The sequence below is a fragment of the Zonotrichia albicollis genome, chromosome 3, assembly GCF_047830755.1.
Source record: "Zonotrichia albicollis isolate bZonAlb1 chromosome 3, bZonAlb1.hap1, whole genome shotgun sequence".
In the NCBI taxonomy this organism is placed as follows: Eukaryota; Metazoa; Chordata; class Aves; order Passeriformes; family Passerellidae; genus Zonotrichia; species Zonotrichia albicollis.
In genome coordinates, this window is record NC_133821.1 from 60,508,277 (window position 1) to 60,528,378 (window position 20,102).

Here is a 20,102-nt window from a genome sequence, read left to right on the forward strand (position 1 = left end):
TTTCCCTACAGCAACGGCCTAAATCAGGAGAGAAGGTCTACCATTACCTTTTCTTTCTGCTCTCTTTCCTTGTGCCTCAAATCAAACTAAAGATTTGAATACTAGTTTTGCATATCTACTAGTGAAATCATTGAGGTCTCTCAAAACTGCCAGAATAAATTTGATTTTTTTAAACTAGAGAATCATCTCAGAATGCATGAAACTCATTTTTCTTAGGATTTTTAGGGAAAAAACAATAGTCTGTCAATTTGCAACACATTTCATTTACCAATGCAACAAATATTGGGACTCCTTTTTTTTCTACGCCTTGTTCAATCTCCTTTTACTGACTCATAATTTAGCAACTTTTAAACTGAACTTTGACAATGCAAAACATTATTGCAGATTCAATGCGCAACACTGCACTTTCAATTTTTCTTATTAAATCTTTTATTCCAATTGTAGATGCAAAAAAGAACCATCACAAAAAAACATGAACACAATTTTTATTAAAAACATTGGCAAGTGCTAGGAATGTGCATGTGGAAGGAAATACAGTATTTAATTCTTCATTGATTTATCCCCACATGCTGACTCTTGGAGGAATGCACAGTTCCACTGACTTAATGGCAGTACCTACAGAGTAAACAACTTTGTCTTCTTGAGTGGCACCAAAGCCACTGGCTGTGGTCCCAGCTTATCACCCTCCTTTCTCACACTTCAAGTTTGAACACCTCACTGGAGACATCCTCAGACAAGCATAACACTGATATATCACCAGTACACCACTGAATATCAAAATATCTTATGGTTAGGAGATCTGTGTTCCTCACTCTTCCATGTTATTAGAGACAAGTGCTACAACAAAAGGGACAATCACATTCTGAGAAAAGTTATCCCTTTAGTTTCTATTTGTGTGCAAAAGTCTGTCTGGCTAAAATTGTTTCCCAGTCAGACATGAAAGCTTGGAAGCTGGATTTATTTTGCTGTTTTGTTATATTAATACAAATAGTAAGAAATGTTTGGGGGTTTTTTTTCACACATAAAATCAGGGTGCAAAAGGTAAGAAGGGAGACGTTTCACTGCAACTGGTGTAGGAAGGTGTACATGTATGCACATCTGAGGAATACTCCCAAATACAAAATATTTGAAATGTTTAAATATATTTATTAAAATTGGTACAAATAGGACCATTAGTTAAAAAAAAAAATCTGAAAAAATGTCCTGCATTATTTTAAAGGATAGCAATAGATCACAGTGTATCAGGAAGTCACCTAGAAATATATTTGGAAAATCTCCAGAAGCAGGAGCTGTGATCAATCACCACACTCTATGAATATGTTCCACTGACAATGCTCAGTGCTTACCAGGACTGCCCATTTTTTATTTCCTTGCAATACTCCAAACCTTCTGATTTGCCCTTGTGTAAGGGCAGACTCTCACAAAAGGAGAGTTTCCTTTGAAGCTTAAAAAGAGCACTGAAATGGCATGAAACTGTTTTCTTTTTTCTTCAGGTGTACTGAAGAAATACTTCTGTTTGCTTTCCCTGGTGGAGATTTCCCAACAATTGGGGAAAAGTCAAAATTTTTTGTACACAAGTAAAAATGCATAGTAAAAAAATTTAATCCTTCATCTTATTTAAAACAGATATAGAAAAAAAATCCATATTTGGTCAATGCTTATAAAAAATAAAAGTGTACTGACAGGCCAGTCATTCCACTAAAATGGCTTCTATGTATGTGCCTGTACAGGAGACACTAAAATGTTTCCTCAACCCACAGCTGTTGTCATCTTATACAGGTTTCTGCAGAAGGCCACCTCATGTTTCTCCCCTGGATGAAGTGTTAATTGGCAGGAAAATCCCAATTAGAAAAATGCCAATGTCATCAGAACATGAAAGCATGGCAGGTTTGAAACTGAGAGGTGAGAGCAGTTCAAGTTAAAAGTGAGATACCTGTGTTGCAGTGCTTTTAGCTGCCTTGAGATAGCTGGATACTCAATGGAAAAAAGCAGTCACTTGCACACAAATAGAGCAAAATGTGCATATTAACATTTAAGGTGCAGCCACTTCTGTTAAGATTCCAGACAGCTGAAAATCAAGTTGAAAGAGAGACTAGTTCTGTGCCCTGCTCCAGGCTCAGTATTTTGTCAAATTTGTATCAAGCAGGCTCCAAACTAGTTAAAACTGAAACCTCCTGATTCTGTGGTGTACTGTGCTGCCCCAGGCAATAAGGCTTCACTGCCTGCAGCCTCACTTCAACAAATAAGAATAAAGTAACTTCTTAAAAGTATTCATCTTTCCTGGGATAAGTTATTCATTCTTCTTTCTTGCCTATATGAAACGAGTATCACTGTAGAGATATTGCATCTCTAGATACAGTAACAGGACCTTTCAGTAAAAATTACATTAAAAATAGTTTTATCAACATTTCTAAGAGTTCATAAATACAAACAGCCTTCAGCACATTTAGTAAACAGGCAATGAATAAAACCAACTGCAAAATATCCCCCCTATTTCTAGGGCTTGTCATTACAGAAAAGTCTCTGGAAAGAACACCTAATTTTGAAGACATTCAAGTCAGTCTGTGATAGCTCCAGTGGGACCATCACCTTCTGCAACATGATATGCAACAGCAGAGGATTGTTCTGAGGGGATGTTTTCTCCTGTATTCCAAAGCTCTTTTCACTTGGTCTTTAGCATCTCCTACATAGTCCTCAACATTTTGCATATTTATCTCAATAACATCAAAGGTGTCTGCCTGTTCCTCCACCAGCAGGGCCACCTGCAGAAAGAGCTCGTGAACTTCCTTAATGCGACCTTCCAGCTTCACCAGCTCCTTGTGCCGCGTCTCTATCTCATTCAAGGCCGCACGAGCTCCCTTGACATCCGACAAGAGATTCTCGGAGAAGACATCCCATTTGCCTTGCTCAATCATCTCCTCAATCTGGTGCCCAGAAACGTCCTTGCCCATGATCTCCAGCTGCCGCTGAATTCGGATCTTGCAGTTCTCCCGCTGGTTCATCTCTGCTGCGTTGTAATCAAACATAGCGTCCTGAAATGTGTGCATGAGGTCAACGTAGTGGTTCTTCGCCACCCTGGCAATGACAGACATAGCTCCGTATTTTGTTATTGCATCTTCACAGAAATCTCTCATTACCTGCAGTTTCCTGTGGATGCTCTCTCCACGGCTCTTAATGTCTCTGGCAATGCAATTAGTGTCTCGTTTGATGCTGCTAAGGCGGCGCATGGAGGTGAGGAAGCGGGTGTTTTGCTTTCTGAGGCGGGTGACATCCGCTTTTAGGTGGTCGTTTTCTGCCCGGATGCTCTGTATATCCTTATGAAGGATTTCCAAGGCATAGTCCGTCTCATAAAGGAGAATATCCTGGGGTGAATTCTCATCATCATCATCACTATCAGAAAATTGCTGGTTGTGTAACCTGGCAAATTCACGCAGCTCACTTAAACGGTCTTTCATCCTGCCTGTAAAACAGGAACAGGAGGAATGAGTTTGAAGTAACTAAAATATTGGTTAAAAGAGTTGAAAATTTGTAACTAATAGCTACATCATGGTGATAACTAAATCACAGATAACAAACATAACTCATCAAAGATAACCCAAAATACTAGATTTTAAATGTGTTCATAGTATTTTATACAGTGATGGATATCACATCCAAAACTCTGTTAGAACACTGTTCTAGAAGGTACAAGTTTAGAAACAAAAGTGCAGGAAAGAAGACAATAAATCCTTAAGACAAATCAAAAATAATAGTAGGACAGTCCCAAACTCCCCAGAAAATACCGGTCTTTTACTTGGAGAGGAAAACCAGACTCCTGATAGTAAGCCTTCACCTATCAGCATCTGTAGACATGTTAATAACTGAACACCTTCCACTACTGCTCACTAGAGAAATCTCCTCTAGCTCCTGATCCCTCATTACATCAACTGCCCAAAATGTCACAGGGCTTCCTCCATTCTAAGTTTGCTTTTCCTGGGAGAATACTAAGAAGCATCTCAGAAGGAGAAATGACATTTATTGATGCAGTTGAGAAAGAAAAGTTTCCAAAAACGGTGTAGAAAGTATCAAGACGGGGGCTGGGGAGAGTAAAAAAATAAGAAAAATGAAAAAAGTGGCAATTTTAGTGTCTCCAGATGCTATCATTGACCACAGAGTATCAGACATCAACCATTAGGGGTGTGGAGCATCTCTCTTATGAGGAGAGACTGCGGGAGCTGGGCCTATTTAGTCTAGAAAAGAGAAGACTGAGAGAGGATCTGATCAACACATAAATATGTCAAAGGCAGGTGCCAAGGGGATGGTGCCAGACTCTTTTCAGTGGTGCCCAGCAACACAACAAGAAAAATGTTGATAAACTGAAACACGAGAAGTTTCATCTCAGCATGAGGAAGAACTTCTCTACATTGAGGGTGGCAGAGGCTGCCCAGGGAGGTCATGGACTCTCCCTCTCTGGAGGCATTCAAAATCTACTGGACACATTCTGTGTCACTCAGTTTACATGACCCTGTCTTGGCAGGGGTTTGGACTAAATGATCTCCAAGGTCCCTTCCAACCCCAAGAATTTTGCGATTCTGTGAACTTTGTGCTTACCATTCCTTAAACTTAATAAAAATTAAATATCATCAGCCTTCTACAGGGAGCATAGTAACAACTGTCTCAACAATGATTTCACTTTCTGTTTGTGTTTTCTTTGTCAAGCAAACACTGAGTAAAGCTCCTGTGTAATAAATTCATAATTTTGTAAAAGCAGGTCTACTCTTCCTTCCCCAGGAAGAAATGGAGAAGCAAATACATAGTAATTCACAACATGAAAATGCTGTAGTAAATTCATGTGTACACTAATTCTGCAGCATCTCTAAAAATATTGCTTTTTTCTTTAATACAACAGTAAAGGTTAAAAAGTCAAACATTTTAAGAAGAGTAAGGACCTGTCAAGTGCTGCCTTGGATTGCACCACAGTGCTGCCTGGACACAAGAAGATCATGCAATTAAACACTGCCCTGTGCACTATCACTTCCACCAAGGCTTTGCCTAGAGCCCACATATGCTGAATAAAAGTTGTACAACACAAAATTTAATATTCATCATTCAGTTCACGCTATCTCATAGACTATGTTATTACTGTTCATTTCCTCGGGGATTTCCCCTGCAAAATCTGTGGAAAGTTCCATAGACCCCTACCAGTTTTTTGGGAAAAGGCAGATCTAACAGCCCCACAGTCAGGTTTCAGCCCAGAGTCATTAAGGGCAATAGTCATAGACTCTTGATAATTTACAATGTCCACTTGAGACACTTCAAGCACAGTTCTCTCTGTGCATACCTGGAATCTTCAGAAGTCAGCCCCTTCTGACTTCAGTCACTGCTGCAAGCCTCGAGCACTTTGCTGAGTCAGATTGCGAAGGAACAAGCTGGACATCAGTGAACGAGCACATGGATCAAGGCCACTTGTGCAGAGCTCCTCTCCAGTGACATGGACAGCATCACACACAATCTCTGTGATCCAGCAGATCCAGTAGAGTCTAGTTGTAAGCAGAACAGAGGGACCAAGTTGCAGTTGCACTTGCAATCTTCACCCTGGGTTTTCCCAGCTTCCCAGTACTTAGTTCTAAAAGCCTACATTATTTGTATCTACATACCAAAACTTATGTTTAAGGAGGTCAACATTAGCATCTTTTAGCTCTGCATTGAGGACCTGTATCTGTCTGGGATATGTCTCCACAGCCAAAGCGTTCACACTTTTGTCCTAACAAACGGATGCCATCTATTTAAGTGTTGCCATCACTAACTGCGTAATGCAAGGCATTTCCCCTTCATGGAAATTTACAGCAATAGCACAAGATGCAGCAGACCTACGTGGAAACAAGAGAAGAGCCAGCCAGATATGAGATAGGGGGGAAGGAAAAAAATAAGAAAACCGCAAACACTTAGAAACCATGGAAAAGGTGCCCAGAAAAGTTTTGGAATCAGCATCCTTGAAGATATTTAAAACTCTACTTGACATGGCCCTCAGCAACCTAAAATGCCTCTGTGTGTTTTGAGCAGGCCTGGATTAGACAATGTTCAATGGTCCTGTCTAAATTTTTCTGGTAATCAGCCTTACATAAAAAGTTTGCAAAGTTGACCATTGAACATTAACATTACTTGCACAAGTCTATATAAGACACATCTAACACATTAGAATATCAAGACAGCAACTACTCTGGAGTAGCAACTGCAAGTGCAAGTGCCTTAATTCTAAGAGTGTGAAGTTTAATACATTAGCTGTCAGTTTTATTTTATTTTAAAATGCTACATATATTCAAATTGGAAGATGTACTTCCATTTGTATTTCTGAGCTAGATAAATTTGTCCTTGTAAATATGAGGTTCCTTCTTCAAGTCCATCATGATGCGTACCCCCAAACACACCCACAGGAAATACAGGCCAGGTGATGACTGCAGAGTTTACAGCTTTGAATGCAAATACCCAGCAAGTACAGTCAGCTGAGGGCATGTTCAGTGCTCATCTTTTCTTGTTACAGTGCTACTTACTGGTATTAATCACCACCATGACAAGCTTTCCCATGATGGATGAGAAAACACACAAATTGTCCTGTTGCAATAAGACTGCAGCCCCAGACAACTGTGTATGACATGGGATTTCAGACAAGAAAGAAAATCCACTCTAAAAATCAAAAACTATGCATCTGTATATACCCCCTTTCTGTTAGCCCCATACACATACAAAAGGGAGCCCTACAAACATTGCCTAACATTGCCATGCAAATGTTCTGAAGCCTGGTAACTATGCAGAAATAATCTAAGGATAAAAAGTTATTTCTATAGAAACAAGTGAATTACACACTTAGGTTTATCTTAGCTTTAACATTTGTATATCCACACTCTATCCCCATATGGGCTGTTCACATAGGACTTGGACTCAAAGATCCTTGTGTGTTCCTTCCAGCTCAGATATTCTATGGTTCTGTGATCAGAGCCTTGGGACAAATGGTGAAATGATGAAGCAGTTTCAGCACTGCATCCATATTTCATGGCCAGCTGCTGGGAAAGAAGGCAGTGTACATTTTTTTCTTCTTGCAGCATTTATAAATGGCAGCTGCTACTTAATACCATCTTGTGGCTTACCAAAAGTCTATCAGTAATCTTTTCAGCCTTGAGTAGAGCCTTACAAGATGAAGGTTTTACTTCAGTTGTTTGAGGAACAACAGATATTTCAAAACAAGTCAGTTAAAAATAATTTCTGTCAGTAATTCTTCTCGCCCTTGGAAGGTAAAAGGAACCCACGTGGCTCATCCTGGCTCTGAATGACATGTGATTTTATTGCATGACACACAATAGACGTGACCCAAAAAACAAGTGGTGAGCAATTAGGAAATAACCTGCTCTTAGGCAAAATTACTTCATAGCTAAGTATGTGTCAGCACATTTCAGTGACTTCCCATATGGCTTGTAGAGCATGTAGTATTGATGGAAATCTGCTCAGATGGACTTGCTGAATTGAACACACTGCATTCCAAGGCAAATAGAGTGCTGCTGTTGCACTAGAACACAAGTCATGCATAGGTTAAAATAGTGTTAAATTTAGCTGAAGCCTTTTGAAGAGTTGGAATCTCGGATTTAATAATTTTCTAGTAGCTATCTGTTTTCTAAACAATTGTCTTAGACCAGAATTACTATTTTTGCTTGGTATCTGTTGCCCAATTTGACAATATTAATTAACTTGGGAAAAAGACTTTTTTTTTTAACAGTAGGTTAAAACAGTAGGTTACTCATCTTTCCAGAAGAGTAATTGGCTTATAGCAGAGTACTAGTCATCTTTTCAGTCCAAATTCCCTGTCTTCCCAACCATGCCCATCACAGGTGGCACAGCAGGCTTGGATTTTTCAAATTATTCCTCTTTTTTTCTCTCTTCTCCTTTGTAAGAGCCTGAAACAAAAAAGTTATAATCTAATGATTAGGACAGTTTGCCTTCTGAAGCTGTTCTAAGATCACATATGTGTACTAACCCTAAGATTAACAACTATGACAGAGATCAGCAGTCCAAAATCTTTTTGTGGCCTCACTGCAAGGAAGTTATCCTCTCTGGAATTTTTTGGATTTCACAATGTTTAAAAATAGACAAAATGTGTTCAGGAATTAAAATCCATCAGTTAACACTGAATGCCAGTTATAAAGCTACAGAAATCCATCAAGAAGTTGCAAGTGTATCTGAAGACTACACTACCCAGCTCATAGGCTCATCAAAGCCTGTGTACAGCAGAAGACCACTTTTAAACTTTCCATCACTCCAGAGAAAAATATCTGCAGTTACAAATGTCTCAGGATATTATTTTTTCCCAAAAAATCCCAGTCCTGTGCCAGGACAAGTTATTTATTACAAGCTGATATATTCAGAGAAGTAGGGATGACTCCATTCTTTGCAGGCTACTTCTGCATCTGGCAGAAACTCCAAGTCTCCACTAGTTCCTTTCCTACCATAAAGTCTAGGAAAAACCTAAGGGGGAAAATAATTCTGATTGTTGCCTCCAATTAAAAGAAATTACGCAATAATTTCTAGAATACTGATAGCTTTGGAAGTTCTTCTTTCACTATCTCAGTTTCTTTACCAGTATTCAATCTCTTCAACAGAAAAGAACTCTCAGTTTTTGTATGACAACATATTATAAATGGAAGGATCTAGGGTGCATCTCGTACTTCTCAGGTGTAATGAATACAGTAATCATCCTGGTGTTTTCTGTGGACTGGTTATCAGCTTTTCCAGACATTAGTATCAAAACTTGGAGACACTGCTGGTGTGCATTAAATACACTCTAATATGCCATTTTTCACATATTTATGATAAGACTGAGAAAAAAATCTGATGTTTTAACTTGTTATTACTCAGGAGCCATGAAAGTAAACATTCTTGCATTGAAAAAGTCAGCTTGTTTTACATGGGTTGACTGCTAGGTTGTCTAAATTTCCACTGGAGAGCTATGGATCACCACTGACAAACTTTCAATACTGAATAGAAAAAATGGATTCTTGGTATCTCCTCTTGACATTTTCCTCACAAGTCACATAAATGAGCAATTTTAACTAGATTTGGTGTTGTTTGGGTGGGGTGGGGAGCAGAGGTAACAGGGCTATAGACAAAAAAAGTTTCTCCATCTTCACTGGTTTGCAATACCAAGGTCTTCAGGTAAAACTGGCCTAGAGACAAGGTGAGTGTGAACTGTACCTCCAAGGGCTTGGCAAAAGGTTAAGACAGATCCATAGCACTTAATATAAGCAGTGAGACAGCCGTCTGTGCATTTCTTGGCAATTACTACAGCTCAGCATCATTACAGGTCACGGTGCAGGGCAATCAGCCAGCACAGTCACAGGCAGTGCTGGCACTGCAGCACCATGAGAATATACATTAGCTAATTAATCACCTCGGCTTCCCTGGGACACATTGGCCCAGCGAAATAGCTGTGCACATGCCACATGTATATAACTACTACTGCTACCACACTGTGGTATTTACAAGTGATTAAGACATTATGTTGGCATGCAAATAGAAATATGAGGTTGCATGTGATCATCAGTCAGAAGAAACAAGTTCTACTGACGTTTTTAAATTACCACGACTGCATTATTATTTGAAAAACACATATATTTAAGGCTTGTGATAAAGTGTTATAATCTGAGACCAAGTACTCTTGACTTTAAAAAAATTCCTTTAAGGTTAAATACAGGGTGTTTCCTTGGTATTTGGTCATGTGGGCCAGTACACATGAGGCTCAGTTTGGGATTCTATTGCAAAATCTACACAACTGTATCTGCATCAAACTAGTTCCAGCCAGGAAATAACCCCTATAGCCAGCCACATATTCGTACCCACAGCCCCAAGCCATGTCAGGCTTTATGGTAGTTACACTACTTAGCAGCTCGTGGGTGTTTACAGGCCCATTCAAAGCACCAGTGAAGTTGAGAGAAGATATAGATGTAATTAGGAACACACCTGATTGTGCATATCAAAAGCTCAAACAAGCTTTATTCTTGCTTTCAAAATTAAGTGAGTTGTCAGTACCACAAAAACAGCACAGAGAAAAGGCATAGCAGGAAAAGCTGGACTAGGAAGTAATTCCTTCACTGCTGTGAATAAGAGTTTGTTGAGAATAATCTGAGCAATTAAGGGGTTAATTGCCATAACAGATTAGGCAAAAGCTGCACACATGATAAGCCTTTGAAAGTCAAGATATGTGACATCATTCTCTCTCTGATAAAACTACTTGTAGTTTTATCTAGATATAAGTGTCAAGCACTGTGTGAGAGCTCTTGCTGATTGTGTAGAGTGTCTTGATAGCTCATCTAGCCTATCAAAGCAGAGATAAAAACCAAATTGTTCCGCTACCCTCATGTAGAGCCCCCCACTACCCAACAGGGGGTTCCCAGAAGCCAGCCCTAGGCCAAAGCCTGGGAATGGTGTTCCTCACCAGAGCTGGTTCATGGCCACATCTTGGGGAATAACCCAAAATGCACACATAACCAAAAATGGCTTCACTGCAAAAAGTGGTAACCCCAGATTTGGCACTGAGATGGGTTTACTGGATTAAGTTAACATTGCCTCAGTAACTTCTGCACCGTGCTTTGTCATCCTTGAACTACAGGAATGACCAGAGTCAAAGAAAATGGATGGGCCAGATAAAAGATAATGGAAAGTGTATCTGGTCCAGCATATTTGACACAGCAGTTGCCTTCTCACCATCAGAACTGGTTTTGAACATATCAGCATTAGGATGGGCATCTGTCACACTCAGAGATTATCCATATTTTCCATTAGTGACTTGGAGAGTGAAACCAAACACGAGCTTGTACAGTCTCCAGGTGACACTGAACTGGGAGTAGAAGCAAGTGTTTGGTGAGGGCAGGGAAGGAGAAATTATGAGAATTTGATGATCTTGACAGTAAGAGAAGAATTAACAAAAAGAAAACAAAATTCAATATAGTCAAGCCTAGCACATTTAGATAAAATTATTCACACAAATATAAAGTAGGAAACACCTAGTTTGGCATTAGGAAGGCATTGGTGAGGTTATAGCTGATTGCAAGCCACAAAACAAGCTCACAATATAGGGTCATTGTAAAAAACCCAAAACCTAATGTCTTAAATGAGAGATGGCTTGGGAAGGACTGGTTTTACTCTGCTTGGCATAGATAAGGCCTCAGTTGGAAAAGTGCATCCTGAAACAGTTATCACATTAGGAAAGTCAAAGGAAGCATATTTGGTATATAATTGTCTCCAAACATTTTAGAAAATACACTCCTGGAGAAAGAAGAGCAGAAGGAATTATCTTCATTTAATTCAGAAGACCAGGGAGGGAGAGACAGTACTCCAAGACATAAAAGGAGTTTTCTATGGAAAGGCAGATGGTCAGTTTGATCCCTGTGTCGACACTGGAAACACGCAAAGTAATCAATTTCTTTCACAAGGCCTACTTTGAACTGGCTGTGCCTTACTGAAAATTAGACCATTTCTCTGTGGAAGCACTGTGGGTTAGGGGACCTTCTTCCTTGACAGAAAGAGAGAAGATACAGAAAGCCCTCTCAGGCCTGATTGAGGTGCACAGCTCCAGTGCATCAAATGGATAAAGAAATGTCTTACAGTCCCACAGTGGCCCTGCATTCCCAGGATTTGTTCCATGCCCTCAGCCCCAGTGTCACTGTGGGTCCAGCACAAAGTGTTAGTCCACACAGTGCTGCCCATGCTGGGGAGAAATTTAGGTGACTCTTTTCATGCAACAGATTATCTTCCTTCTCGATTATTTATGCACCAGTGGCAACTACAATTTCTCCTTCTGAAGCAGGTCTTGGTTACTGTTAGTGTTAGTATACTGTTAGTATAGTGATGTCAGACATGGAGCCTAATCCTACAGCACCCAAATTCTCCAGCACTGATAGAGCATGCAGTTGCATTCCATAGCATCATATTTATCTACCAGTGCCCTGAAGGTACCACATTTCACTCATTCTAATGATCTTCTGTACCATGATTACTTTCGTCATGGAGATGTCTTTCAACAACAGAGTGTAACTTGCAGTTTTAGTCTCAGCCAAACCACCAGATAACATATGACAGAACACGCAATTTCAGTTTCAGAGCAGTGGGCATACAAGGCAGTCAGAGAAAAAAGGTCATCAGAGGAGTTGGACACCTAAACCATCCTTTCCTAATGATGACATTTATTCTGTTCATCTGTTAGATCTCTGGTCTATTTTGAATTAAAAAAAAAATATTATGGTCATCTTGTAGTCTCACTACTATTTAAATAGCGAGTATCAGCAATGATAAGAAAGCATCATCATTCAATTTGTATTCTCATCCTAAAAAGTCATAGTTTGCCATTTTGATACCTGACAGCTTAAAAGACAGTTGCTAAAATACGCTCTAAGGAACAGGAACAAGAAGTGCAAGCGTCCGTTTTTGGCCAGTGCTGTTATTCTAGTCATTTCCTTTCTCAGTATCAGAGTGACATGTAGTTATCTCTGACATTCATGAGGGCCAGTTCTTCTTGGAAGGAAGGAAATGAGTATCAATTTAATCGGAAGCAATCAAAGAACGCTAACTTTTGCACCCACTTCTAGATCTGCCATGATGACACTCAAGAACAAAGGAAAAGCTATCAAATTTTGCATTTAAACCAATTTTCTGTAAAATCTGCTGTGGAGCTATTCATAACCATGTATGAGCACTATGAATAAAATGTTAATACTCGTTAAGCCAGACAAACAAAGCAGTGGGAATGCAGACATCTATTTGAAAGTGCCTCTGTTTTTCTCTCATCCTGTGAAAACCCAGCTATCCCTTTTGTATTCTATGAGGACCAGGGCTAGACATCTTCGGACCCAAAAGCCCAGTCCGCATATCCTATCATCTCTCTGCCTCCGGGCTTCACACTTTGTCACTCGACTCAAAAGGGGCAGTTTCCTCTACTCGTAGGCAAGACCGAGGTGCCGAGCGCCCCGACAGCCCGGGAACGGGCGGCTAGTCCGGGCTCCCAGCACTGCCCTCGGCGTCCGGGAACTCCAGCTCAGGGCAGCTCGGGAATACGGCTGTGCCCCCGTCCCGGGAACCAGCACCGGCTGTGCCCGGGGTGAAGAAACCAAACCCTGCCTGGCCCCGAGGAAAGCGCTGTCTCGTCCTCCCCCGTCGCGGCAGGTACTCACCCTCGGGACGGGCAGTCCGGCCGCTCCTGTGCCGCTCCGCCCGCGCCGCTCCCCGAGGTGCCGCTGCCGCTCCCGGAGGTGCCTGTGTCGGAGGTGCCGGTGGTATCGGAGATGCCGGTGGTATCGGAGGTGCCGGTGTCGGAGGTGCCGGTGGTATCGGAGATGCCGGTGTCGGAGGTGCCGGTGGTATCGGAGGTGCCGGTGTCGGAGGTGTCGGTGTCGGAGGTGCCGGTGTCGGAGGTGCCGATGCCGCCGCAGAGCCCGCGCTGTCGAGGCGAGCGCTCATCCCCGCGGAGCGAAGTGGAGCGTCCCGCCCCTCTGGCCGGCTCGCCCGCCTATTGGCTGCGAGAGCCTGATTTGCATGGCGGCGCCCCGCCCCCTCCCGTGCCCGTGGGAAGATGCGCGGTTCGCGGCGCTGCCCGGCGCGGGGAAACTCCGTCCCGTGGGTGCCGGGAAACGGAGGCACCGTGAGCTGGCCCGTCGCTTCGCCATCGTCCCCGCGGACCTGCCCTGACCTTTCTCGTCCTCGCCTCCCCGCCGGCAAGCGGGGGCTTTCCGACTCTGTGATTCTGTAATTCAAATTGCCTCTGCTTAGTGTGAGGGATATGCGCTCTTCGCGTCATGCTTCAGAGTTTGGGTCAAATTAAGTCCTTTTTTGCGTTGTGACTTCCTGAGGGGAAAAACCCAACAGCTTCCCCATCATTCTAACTGAATAAAACCTAACAAAACTCTAGTGTCACAATGTTTGGTACATGGTAATTATACACATTAATTAGCCACACAAGTAGTTATAGAGATTGTTCAGCTCTTTCTGAGATGGGAAGTTTTTGTTTTTCTTGAAAATCTTGGACGTGTACTTTTTTTCTCCTTTTCATCACAAAACATGAATGTAATCTGAATCTGAAAATTTTAAAATGTAGAAGTTATTTTTTTGCTGGTGCTGAGAAGTAGCTGAAAGAGCAACTGTGCTTTCCCAAGCAGTCATCAGTTATAAGGCTCCAAAATTTCTTACACTGCATCAATCCCACCCTGCGTGACCGAGAACAAATTCTGTCATGATGGAGACAATTGCAGAGATGTAGGAAGCTTCCTCCCTCTTTATTTTCTATGCTGTCTTTGTGTCAGGAAAAAAAAAATAAGTAAAAGGAAAATATTTGAGGTTTTATGGTTAAAGGTTAGTTAAAAATATACCTGACAGAAAGGCTCTTCTACCTTGAAAAATCCAGCACTGCCCTGGGCACTTTGCTGGGATTTTTCTCTTAGACCTTGATGCTGGAGACAAATTTAGGTGCATGGGTCTCACCAGTTCCCTAAAACTACCTGAAGACACTGAATTGTGAGTGGGTTTTCTCTTCCAGGCTGCTGCTTTGTGAGACCAGCTGCAGCATCCCCACTGGTGGGCAGGCAGTTTTCTCCTTGCCACTGCACCACAGAGAACAAATGAGCTTTTAGTGTTGTTTGGTGTTGTTAATGAAGGAGAGCTGGCAACAGAGCTGGGTGCTAATGTAATGTCATGGGTAATCAAAGGTACAGGCGGCTTTGTGCGGCATGGAACAACAATTACAAACTAACCTGCTGCTGTTGCAGCACAGGCAAAGCTATGGGTGCATTGATTGATGTGTCTGGTGATCCTGTCAAGAGCAAAATGTTCATCTAGAAACATCCAATATCTTACCTGTAATTCAGGATATGGAGGATATGGAAAACCAAAGAGATGACTGTCAGGCCTCCCCTGCTTTGGGAGAGACTTCAGTAAAAATGTCAGTAGCTGAGTAGCAGGCAAGGAAGCAATATTGTTAAAATATTAGTCTTCTTAGAAACTAATGGAGAGTGAGAGAAATTTATTATTTCTACAGATTTTGCCACTAGAGGTAAAGGTGCAAAACTCTAATAAAAGTTTTGCTAATTAAGCTACACAAATAGGTAGCTAAAAAAAATCACCATTGCCAAACAAGTGTCCTGAAGTTTTTGAGTGTATTATGTTGCTAGATCTTACAAAAGGTGTCCATTTGCATGGTGTTATAAGAAACAGAACCAGATGAGTCAAATGAAAAGATTGTTCTGTCGTCATATGTACCAAAGACACTTGTTTTGGGTATTGTGCTCATTTCAATCTCTTCTGAAATAACATGAACAGTGTAAATTGATAATGGAAAAGATTAGACAGAGGAAAATGATTTTCCAAAATAAGAGATAAAGAATTTTCAGTGTTGTAATCTTATTCTCCTGTGAGTCCTGAGCAGCATTACATACCAAGCTACAAAAGAAACATGGTAATTTTCTTTCACTTTCTGCTATCTCTTATTATAAGATAAACACTTTGTAGTTTACCAGTGAAAGTAAATACTCAATTTACATAGATAAAGGCAGAACTCATTAGTATTGGGATCACGGATGCCCACAAGTTTCTAAAAGAGTTTGGGCAACATAAATGTACAATACATCTGCAGACAGTAAGCCTCTCTTTCAGTTCTTTTTTCTTTTTCCTGAAGAGCTGTTGCATTTTTTTTTTCCTTAAAGATTTCTAATCCTGACCTAGTTCTTGAGTGATTGCTTTGAATGAGCCAGGTTTTCTTCCAGTTCTCTCATCTCTAGAAAGAGGACAGGTATAATTACTTTCAGTTCTCATAAATGTGTAGTGAAAAGTAATATATAAATGAATTGGACTCTCATGTATGTTAAAATACCATGAGGATATGTCTGATTTCAAGGACAATTCACTGCATGAGAGAGACCCATCATCTTTCTGCTCTGGTGTGTGATGCTTCTAAAGATATTTCCAGACAGGAAACTGAGTTTCTTCCAAAGCCCAAGAAATTAGAAATTATGTGGACATGTAGATTTCTCTTTGCTACCATTGACCAACATCTCAGGGCATCTGGGAACTCTGGGTAATGCCAATTTTTTCACCAGGCAACTTACATACAGGTGACACAGAGCCCAGTTTTCCTGGAGCTTATCCATCTCCAGAAAAGCAGTTTGTGCCCATAACATCTGTACTAGTTTCAGTATGAAGTTGTAGTAGTGCCAACACTTGTGAAACGTTTAGCTAAAACCAGAGCAAATTGCTACCAGTTCCGTTGTGTATCCTGGAGCCAATTCTCAGACATAAAATTCACATACACTTTTCTGGATGTGCAGTACACACGAGCCTCTTCTAAGGTAAAATCAGATCTGATGTAAGCTAGCTCACATTGATTCAATCAAAGTAATGATTCATGGTCCTGGACAATTCACTTTTTTCTTTTTAACCTCATGGATCAGTAGAGTCATTCTGACAGTACATGATTTATCAATTGCCAATATGAGTTGAAGGGAGACACCAAAAGATTGAAGCTAGAAATTTCTTTAACTATATTCATTTACCAGAGAAACTGAGTCTTCAGCTGTGATACTTCCAGCTTGAGAAATGTCCAACATTGCTGCTCTGTCTTTTCACATTTCATTGTAACCTCTCACAAAAGCTACTAACGTTACAGAACAACTTCATCAATAAATCTTGCTGATGTAGAGAGATTTTTCTTTGCTACATGAGGAGTGCTGAGAAGAATTCAGAAGCCAAGTATCTCCACAGGTAGCTAAATCCACCTTAATTCGTTGTTGAAACCCATGGAGATACTTGGATTTACATAGGGATAACATAGTGCTCTAGGTACTGAGCCCTGCAGATGTTTTTCTTTTTGCTTTTCTTTTCTCTCCTTCATTAGGAAGGACGAGGAGTGCTACAAAGGATGAAGTGCTGAAAGCTGTGCAGATGTAATTGCTGTGGAGTCAGACGATGCCCTGTGCCAGGGCCTTCTCTCTTGCTTATTTAGGAAAGGATTTAACATTCTTCTCCAATTATGCCCCAAAGGCATGTGAAGCCTGCCCTGGGTGTATTGCCCCTGAATTTCTTGTGAACCTCAACTTGGCACTCATGTATGGCTCTGAAAGTTCATTACCCAAACACAAGTTCTTAATCTAGTTAGGGCTGTATCAAATGCCAGATTGGATGCATGGGAAATAGCCCTGGGACTTCTGTTGACTTCAGAGATGATGGCAGGTGCCAGCATGTTTTATGAAGCTAGTAACAAACAAATGAACAAATTCAAAATGCTTTCACAGATGGATGTAAACACGCATGGTTAACTGGAGCCAACGGAACAGTACTGATTTCTGGGAACTGAAGGCTTGGTTGATTATGAAGTAAGCCACTGGATTTCTCTGCTGCTGTCACAGCTTTTGAATGCAAGAGCATAGCCCATAGGTCACATCAGTTGGCCTAATGAGAAGTTTTACCTAATCCTGTTCCTGTACTTCAGTAAAGGTGTGTATTCTAACTCCTGTTATCAGACAGGGGTGAGATAATTTTTTTCTCCTGCACATTTGCTTGTCCAAAGACTGAGATCAGTTAACTTCTGCAGTACAGGGAGCACTTTGCAACCTGTCAGAGCAGAGACAGGGACATCTTTGTGTGATTCAAGAGGGATACAAGGGGAGGAAGGCACATAGCAGGCACTCAGATTTGGGTATAGTCCCACTAACAGCAGATTCTCGGGCAAGTTCATAAAAAATACATGCTCTATTTTTCCCTCATCACTACTCTCTGAGCAGAAAATTGCCAGGTTGTATATTAGGTATGAAGGCAGAAGTACCTGGGCAGTAATAAAAATGGTTGGGCTTTTTTCCCCCTGAGGTTAGAAGCATGAGATGGCTTAGAAGGGTGAGGCAAACAGTAAATAGACCTTCACAAAGAGAGCTATTGCAAAATGAGGACATTTCTATAACTTTTTTAGACCATCCTTTTAATATTAGTCATTCATTGAAAAGGTGTTGCTTTCTAAAACTCACCAAGTTTTGATGAAATAAAACAATTCTATCCTAGAATTGTGTGAACATAAATTTTATACAGCCATGTAGATGGACCATGTTATTTATGCTGCCAGTGCTTTTCAATAGCAAGCAATATAATATCCAGAAAGTGATGGGGAGCCTGCCCAAAGTGCACAGGGAGTTCCTGTCCCATGCAGACTGGCTTCTTCTGAAGGCATGCAGCACATGTGGAAACCTTTCAGGTGGCTTTGTGGCTAGATCTAAATGTCTTGTGGTAGACCTTCCCAAGGGTAGCATGGTAGTGACACGCTACACATCTGAGAAGAAAAAGAAAAGCTTTTTGTTTATTTGAAGGTGAGGGAAGAATTATTTGGGATCATTTAAGAATACACAGCCAGGGAGCAATTCATTTCACAGCCCAGTAATGACCAATTGCTACCTGGAATGCTCTGTGAATGGCAAGGCACATGGTATCTAAGCAGATTGTACGTGACACGGTAACAGCATGACAGATTTCCTTGGAATGAAACAAGTCACTGCTGATGTTTGCATGATTTAGCCTAAAAAAAAAAAAAAGCCCTAAAATTAATGGCACTTGTCAAAGTAGAAGGGTATTTGTCAAACACCTTGCAAAACTTATCTAAGAAAAGTGAAGGCTTATATTTTATCTTTGAAACCTGTCTGGTGGCTGTGGCAGGTATCCTGGGATTCTGAGAGGCAGCTGCTCCCAGCCACACTTCTTAACTTGCAGTTAAGAAATGCAATGACAGGAAGCTCTGGGGGCACTGAGAGCTGCAAGCAACGCCATGAGAGCCCACGGGTGCTCCCATTCACCCCAGCCAGGGAGAATCTTGGTATATGAGGAGTGAGTAAGGCAGAGGGGCAGCTGAGTACCTGCACTGCTTTTATACAGCTGCCAGCTTTTGATGGATGCAGCTGCCTTGGTGGTTACTCACAGAAAGATCAAACCTGCCCAAACCTTCTGGGCACCTCGGTGAGCCCCAGGTACTTCCAGCTCTCCTCAACTGACCCCATGCTCAGAGGCAGCAAGAGATGAGAGAGAGACTCTGTGGCAGCCAAGGGGTACAGTCATCTTTCCATGAGCAGCAGCTATTACCCTCCAATCAATTTAATGTGCATCCATTAGGATGGAGCTGGGGCCCTGTCAAACATATCCTTTAACTTCTGGATCTCTGAAAACATGAGATGCTGACAATTGTAACAATTGTCAAAATCATAACTGAGTAAGCAAAGTGATGTGGAAGTCCCAACAGATGAACCAACACAGAGCACACAGCCTCTCCCAGTTTGTCAATATAGAGAATTATGTGGTCTGTAAAGGGGTTTTACATATATATATATATATATATATATATATGTACATACATATATATACATATGTATACACTTTATAAGTCACATCTCTATGTAGGTTGTGTACTGCTATGGCAGAGAAGGAGGACTGCACTGTGCATACAAGCTCAGTTCTTATTTCTTCCTTGTAGTCTCAGCTTCAGCAATGCAACTTTGCCTGGCTGTGCCTCTTGTTGGCTGGATAAGTATCTCCTAGGAATAATTGAAGTATGGCTGATTTTAAATTGAGGTAGGGAGTGGATTAAATGACTTCCTCAAACTTATTTTAGCCTGATTTTCTAAATCTTATTGACACATGTCAAAGGTATTTATAGAACATTTATATATTCTATGTTCTATATATATTCTATATATTTGTAGAAAAAAAATTAAAATACAGTAAAACATAAGACTACATCTTCAGGGGGATAAATCAGTTCTCCAAAATTCAAGCCAAATATTGGAAGTGAGTATTTTTATTAAGATAATAAACAGTTGCAATGATATAGTAAGATTTTTACATATTACAGAAAATCAATTAAAAATCATACTAAAAATATTGTAAGGAGAATCTGGTACTGTTCTCTTAATCCTGAGAAGTTAATTCACACTTTTTTTTTTTTTTAACTGAAAGAAAATTCTGGAAATACCCATCATCTACTATGCCTTTGTACCGTGCTTAACTGTATAAACCTTGCTTCTTGTCCAAGGTCAGCAGGCAGTCCTCTCCAGAAATGCAGGGGGCAC

General features: G+C 40.9%; 1 protein-coding gene across 3 annotated transcripts; it reads right to left on the reverse strand.

Annotated features, from left to right (window-relative positions):
• Nucleotides 1–469: 469 nt before the first annotated feature.
• Nucleotides 470–13,507, reverse strand: STX11 (syntaxin 11). Of its 3 annotated transcripts, XM_074537599.1 has the most exons (4): nucleotides 13,191–13,507; nucleotides 5,637–7,925; nucleotides 5,321–5,519; nucleotides 470–3,460 (listed from the first exon to the last, which is right to left on the reverse strand). In XM_074537599.1, the coding sequence occupies exon 4, from the start codon at nucleotides 3,453–3,455 to the stop codon at nucleotides 2,586–2,588; it is 870 nt and encodes a 289-aa protein (XP_074393700.1). In that variant the 5' UTR covers nucleotides 3,456–3,460; nucleotides 5,321–5,519; nucleotides 5,637–7,925; nucleotides 13,191–13,507; the 3' UTR covers nucleotides 470–2,585. The 3 variants fall into 3 exon arrangements, with proteins under 3 accessions (XP_074393700.1, XP_005489245.1, XP_074393699.1); XM_005489188.4 differs by lacking the exon at nucleotides 5,637–7,925; XM_074537598.1 differs by having other exon boundaries at nucleotides 5,321–7,925.
• Between the last annotated feature and the right edge of the window lie 6,595 nt (nucleotides 13,508–20,102).

Bases quoted from the DNA above. Each gene is read 5' to 3' on its own strand.
- STX11 (XM_005489188.4), bottom strand. From the start codon at position 3,455: ATGAAAGACCGTTTAAGTGAGCTGCGTGAATTTGCCAGGTTACACAAC.